The sequence below is a fragment of the Adiantum capillus-veneris genome, chromosome 12 (genome assembly GCF_014529385.1).
Source record: "Adiantum capillus-veneris isolate H3 chromosome 12, ASM1452938v2, whole genome shotgun sequence".
NCBI classification, from domain to species: domain Eukaryota; kingdom Viridiplantae; phylum Streptophyta; class Polypodiopsida; order Polypodiales; family Pteridaceae; genus Adiantum; species Adiantum capillus-veneris.
This window is the reverse complement of record NC_140942.1, coordinates 98330496-98336267: the sequence shown is the minus strand read 5'-3', so window position 1 is coordinate 98336267 and position 5772 is coordinate 98330496. Positions and strand designations below refer to the sequence as shown.

The 5772-nt window shown below is 43.8% G+C and overlaps 1 protein-coding gene across 5 annotated transcripts; it reads left to right on the top strand.

The window, feature by feature from the left end:
• Nucleotides 1-239: 239 nt before the first annotated feature.
• LOC147446196 (uncharacterized) lies at nucleotides 240-5393 on the top strand. 5 transcript variants are annotated; one of them, XM_086525463.1, is made up of 7 exons: nucleotides 240-688; nucleotides 2358-2893; nucleotides 3040-3165; nucleotides 3298-3363; nucleotides 4192-4257; nucleotides 4349-4417; nucleotides 4556-5393. In XM_086525463.1, the coding sequence occupies exons 2-7, from the start codon at nucleotides 2450-2452 to the stop codon at nucleotides 5021-5023; spliced, it is 1239 nt and encodes a 412-aa protein (XP_086381589.1). In that variant the 5' UTR covers nucleotides 240-688; nucleotides 2358-2449; the 3' UTR covers nucleotides 5024-5393. The 5 variants fall into 5 exon arrangements, with proteins under 5 accessions (XP_086381589.1, XP_086381591.1, XP_086381590.1 ...); XM_086525465.1 differs by lacking the exon at nucleotides 240-688 and adding an exon at nucleotides 1365-1972; XM_086525464.1 differs by lacking the exon at nucleotides 240-688 and adding an exon at nucleotides 1365-2000.
• The last annotated feature ends 379 nt before the right edge of the window (nucleotides 5394-5772 follow it).

The window sequence follows — 5772 nt, the reverse complement described above, 5'->3', positions numbered from 1 at the left end:
GCACTAGAACCCATGCCTTGGGTCACGGAGGTCGAGTACTCAAACCAACCAAGCTAGCTCCTTTGGACTACTACATATCTTATACACCACATTCGACATAGCCTATACACTAACCTTCTACACTACGATACACCTTCTTTACTCTTCCACAGTAGCACCGCCGCACATCCCCATCCATTTCCTACATTCCTTCGTTGTGTCACCTGCAGAATTGCGCCGGGCCCCTTTCGTTTACTTGCTGAGAGCTCTCTCTCTCTCACTCGCTCTCTCTCTCTCTCTCTCACACACACACACACGCACGCACGCACTCTCACACAGACTGTAGACACTCATTGTCACCAAGTCTCGCACCGCTCATTCCTCTCTCCCTCCGCACGCGCAGTCTCCCCTGCCCCAGGCATTTTGTCTTTTTCCTGCTCTCTCTCTCTCTCTCTCGTCACAGTGGTCACACACACACACACAGACGCGCGCGCGCACACATTTTTCAAGCATGTTAAGCTGGCCCATCACATCATATTTTCTATGCGCATGTAACAAAATTCCACTCACAGATCCGCCATCAAGCTCTTCGACGAAGCTTGTAGCAAAAAGCTTCGACTAAAAAGTCAACCTGCATGCTGCTGCTCTGAGTCTTTTGCATTTCTGTTGCTACTGGAGCTCGTGAGAGTGCATACGCAAGTTTTGCAAGGTAATTCTCCACTTAATTGTTGCAATAAGCCCTAAGAAAACATGAAGAAGCATCTTGATGTTGCTGTTGTGTTATTTGCCGCAAGTTTACTGTTGTTAAGCCTTTGGAGCTGCTCATAAAGTTTTCGGTTTGTCTGCGTCTTCAATGACATGTCTAGCTGGATAGTTTGTGCAACAATAGTACACTCTTTTTGTTGGGGTGTATGTTAGTTGTGCTGTCAGTTTCCTCATGCTTGTTGAAGATGGTGCTGCTTTGATGTGCATCTCTCCGCACCCCTCTTTTGAACTTCCAGCTTCATTGTCTGGAGCAGTGTTCGGGAAAATTCATTTTTCCAAACATACAAACTTCCTTTCCTTGATTTTGTCAAGAGGAAATGTTTAAAATTTAGGTTATCTTTTCGGCTTTTTACACTAGTTTTCTCGATTTTGGGCGGAATTTCTCCCTTTCCTCTTGCCCTCAACCGGCATTTGGAAAATTGAAACCGACACGGTATTAAGCTGAGACACATTTTTCACGAACACTGGTCTGGAGGCATATATAGAAACAACACCCGTGTTTATCTGAAATGACAAGAAGAGATCTTCCGGCCAAAATTTTGTTTATGGTTACATCCCTTATTGTGTTAAACATCACTTGTCCTGATAGATGTCTTGATACTCTGCATAGAGGGAAGGAAGAGGGGGGGGGGCGGGGTAACCCTTTTATTTTTTGTTCCATTGATTCGTGGTCTGCCTTTTACACAAGTTCTGCTTTCTGTTCTGTAACATACAACTTGCATTTTTTTCTCATTAGTTATGCAAACCCAGAAAGTATCTCTAATATTGTTGATTGAAAGCTCAGCTCCCCTTCTCATTTTGAAATGGGCAATTTTGATGATTAAAAAATTTGGTAACAGTTTTTGATGGCAGAGTTGCAACAAGATGGGAAGATGAATGTGGTTCTTATGACAAGAATTTCTCTAGAGTGCTTGGAATTGTGTGGAATGTTGTTAAGCCATCGGTAGAGCTCAGAAAGCAAGCAAAAAACACTTGTTTCCAAGCATTATTTAACAAAATTAAAGCCTATGTCAATAAGTGCTTTGGAAAAGTCATTTTTCTAACCAGAAACCATACCCATTTCCTCTCTTTGCTCTTTCAACGAGGAGATTTTAAAACTTCTGCCTATTTTTTTCACATTTTACACTATTTTTTCTGAAATGTTAGGTGGAATAGTTCCTTTTTCTCAAACGCTGGCTTGGAGCAAACAGGGGCTTGCAACAGGGAAACTTGAAGTTGACACTGTGTGGTCAGATATGAATTTTGTTTCAGCTATTGTAATTGCTCGATCCTTTGGAAATAATAGCCAGTTGTATTTGGGAGAAGATTGCGAGCCTATTGGCCACATTTTGACATATACAGAGGTGCAAACATAACTGAGTATGTGTAAAGAAAGAGGCGTGTATGTGTGTGTGCGCTTTTGGCTAAAGCTCTTTTGCCAGTCACATTTTTTCAAGATGGTTGGATCTGAAATCTATTTGCGTAAAAACGGCGGGCTCAATTACTAGATCATCTTCGCATCAAGGTCTGAGCATACATCGTGATTTGGCTACTTGAGCTGCCTGCAGGATAATTGTAGCCTTCATAGTATGGCTCTTGTTGTTAAATTTTCAAACTTTAAGAAATTTGTGCAGGTCGTACCAATAGAGGAAGCTTTTGGGAGCTCAAATCAAAGGCTTGTGTATGAAGATGTGACGTTTGGGTATTGCAAAACACCCTGAGTAAGATGGATGAGATTTTTGAGCAAATGCTTTCAGCTTCTTCGTGGGGGGATGGTGTCTGCAGCACGGTGATGGATGCAATCGGACCCTTGCAGGGTTTGTCGAAAATGATGCCATCGGCTGCACACTTAATTGGGGGCATAGAGAATCAAGGGCTCCACACCCAGGAACATCAGGATGCACTGTTTGATAATCACCAAGATCACCTTCAGCTACGTGGGCTTTCAAAAAGGTCTTTGGATAGTAATGTCTTGGAGGGACCTCCGTATAGGCAACCTGGACAGTCACTTAGTCTCATGGGGGGCTCTTGGCAAGAACCATTTGCGGGTGGTGCCCGGCCGTTGCCAGGAGGCCAGGGGAGGCCTGGACCTTTTCCTTCTCCTGGAGATGGGATATCCAATAACCTTCATACAGGAAAAAGAGTGAGAGGCGATGAAGATACGAGCGTGGTGAGTGAGCTTGGTCTTCAGTTTGGGTTGAGTGGAAACTAGTTAGTTTTGTTTTCTTACCTTTCAAGTCCAAAGGGCGTTTCCATTCTTGTTTTCCAACCAAACCTGTTTTGCCACTTGACTGCTGTCTTCCATTTTCTTTATAGAGTAATGGTGCCCAGCCCCAAGGCAATGGTGACCAGGCACAAAGTGCAGTAACAAATGCGGCAGCAAAACCACGCGTACGAGCTCGCCGTGGGCAAGCTACAGACCCTCACAGCATTGCTGAGCGAGTAAGTATGTTAAGAAGTTCCAATGCCCTCACTTCTTCTCATCTTTAAAAATGTATTGTACATGGCTATAAGGTCTCAATATCCATACTCTGCATCTTTGAAGATGTTATTATGCACGTTCTTTTCTGCCAGAATCGCAGGGAGCGGATTTCTGAAAGGATGAAAGCCCTTCAGGAGCTTGTTCCGGATTCTAACAAGGTAAAGAAGCCCCGTTCTTGTAAACCAAGGTATGGAGGACTTTGAGGTTAACCGTGGGGATTTATGCAACAGGCCAAGGAATTTAGTATGTAGTAGCACCTGAATTTAGTATGTAGTAGGAATGTATCCTGCATTTCTTAGTTTTTTGTATACATGGAAACCAACCAGTTGTGATTGAGAGCACATAGTGCCTAAGACCAATAGGTTGCGACCTGCTATCATATGATACAGTGTAAAAGTGAATGTGATAATTGTGGGTTTTGCTCTGTGTCCTGAATCTCATGTTATATGTACGAATTGCGTGAACATGTAATGTAGGTTTTCGGGGGTTTAAGTGCATAACAAGTTAGTGGTCAAGTTGGTCTAGTGACTAGTTCAAGTGATCAAGTGTGCTTGAGCTCCATGCCTTCAAGTCTTTTTGGACTTTGTCATGAAGAAGGGATACCTTTGTTTACTTATTGTGTTCACATTGCCAGGGTTGTGGCCTTTTAACAGATGAATGTTCCCTTCCCTTGAGGCTTTCTGTAAGGAGGAGGGATTCTATGTTAATGCCTCCCTTGTCCCTACCACCCAGTAGCGAAGGGTGGAGGTGATTCTAAAGACCCTCTTTTTGTGGCTGGGTGGGTGACCTTGGCTTGATCATGATACATGACTAATCTTTTGGAAGGGAATATTGTGAACCCAGGTGCTGTTACCTCCTGGTATTTACAAAAGAGAAACAAGCAGTCTCCACTTTTGCATGTCAAGCCTAATATGTAGTTCTCATTGTTATGTGTCTGCAATCTTTTTTGTAAGGCGCTTATAATCAATGACTTTCGATTTACGCAGACAGACAAAGCTTCCATGCTGGATGAAATAATCAATTATGTGAAGTTTTTGCAAATGCAAGTGAAGGTAGTGAAGATTGTGATGTTAGTGTTTGCAGATTTTTGTGTTTCCCTTGTCCTTACCTTAACTTTGTTTTCTTTTCACTTTTTTTCCTCAGTGTTTGAGCATGTGTCGACTTGGTGGCGCTGGTGTAGCTGCACCTCTCCTGGCGGACCTTCCAGCTGAGGTCAGTAGTGCCCCTTTGATCTTGTGTTTGAACTTAAACATTGAGGAAGTGCGAGTCGTTGTGTGTGTGTGTGTGTGTGTGTGTGTGTGTGAGAGAGAGAGAGAGAGAGAGAGAGAGAGAGAGAGTGAGTTTCCACAGGGAGCTGCCAATTTTATTGCCGCAAATCTTGCACAAGTAAATGGGGTGGCAGCAGCATCGCAAGATGGGATAGCCTTTGCAGAGAGGCAAGTGGCTCGACTAATGGATGAAGACATGAGCGCAGCTATGCAGTATCTACAAAGCAAGGGGCTTTGCTTGATGCCCATCTCTTTGGCAACGGCAATTTCGAGTACAGGAGCAAGGCAACCGGCGACTCCGAGCAAGAGCGGGGATACAAGTGGGGGTGAAAAACAAGCTATGGAGCTACAAGTTCTTGCTGCCAGAAGTGGGGCTGCCCTCATCAGAAAAAATCCGGACACCAATGTGACTATGGCCAACAACAGCTTGTCAAAAATGTCCAAAGAGATGCTCCAAGAGGATCTTGTGGATAATAAACCAGGACAAGGCTTTCCACCCCATTGTGGTAGCACAGACGGAGCGATAAAAGAAGACACGGAACAAAGGTGAATTGCTTCTTGAAGATTGTCCATTCTTCAAACTTTTCCTCTTTCAACACATGCATGCATATGGCAGCGCACAGGCACACAATACAGTCATTGACAACCTCACTCTCACTCAAAAACACACACCCCCCAAGGAGCTCCATGATCTGTGCCCTTATACACTGCTCCTGGCCATTGACTATGTAAACTTTCTCTAACCGGCCATGATTGTCTGCACCAGCCGAGCATTTGTCATTACAACAGCATGATCATTAGTTATAGAAGGGCCAAAAGCATGATGGAGTAACCCAATAAAAATATACTTTGGTGAAGCTCTTGATCCAACATTGTTTGTATTTTTTAAAAAATCAGGTTAGTGGCTACCATTCAGATCATGCCTGTGTTTGTGCATGTGTGCCTGTGTCTTGTATGCGTTGCACCGCCACCCGTAGTGGCACTACTGTGTGCACTTTCCTGCGGGATATGGATTTCTTTTCCTCAGGCCAAAAAATTTTCCCCGCCATGGTCTTGTTTGGCTCTATTGTTGCCAGATTTGTAGGTGTATAAACATGACAACCAGTAAAAGGGGTGTGTGTGTGTGTGTGTGTGTGTGTGTTTTGATAAAAAGAGAAAGGGTATAACCTTTCTATCACCCACACGGTTGGTTATGCCATTTCCCTCTTGAATAACAAGTCTTGAGTTCAACTCTTGTTGGATAGATCTTTGAGGTCTCTAGGGACAGTTTCCCACGACATTAAAAATTCTCTCCTTCTT

Coding starts and splice junctions, on each gene's coding strand:
- LOC147446196 (XM_086525463.1), top strand. CDS start 2,450: ATGGATGAGATTTTTGAGCAAATGCTTTCAGCTTCTTCGTGGGGGGAT. Junction 3,364..4,191: donor TTGTTCCGGATTCTAACAAG/GTAAAGAAGCCC, acceptor CGATTTACGCAG/ACAGACAAAGCTTCCATGCT. Junction 4,258..4,348: donor TTTTGCAAATGCAAGTGAAG/GTAGTGAAGATT, acceptor TTTTTTCCTCAG/TGTTTGAGCATGTGTCGACT.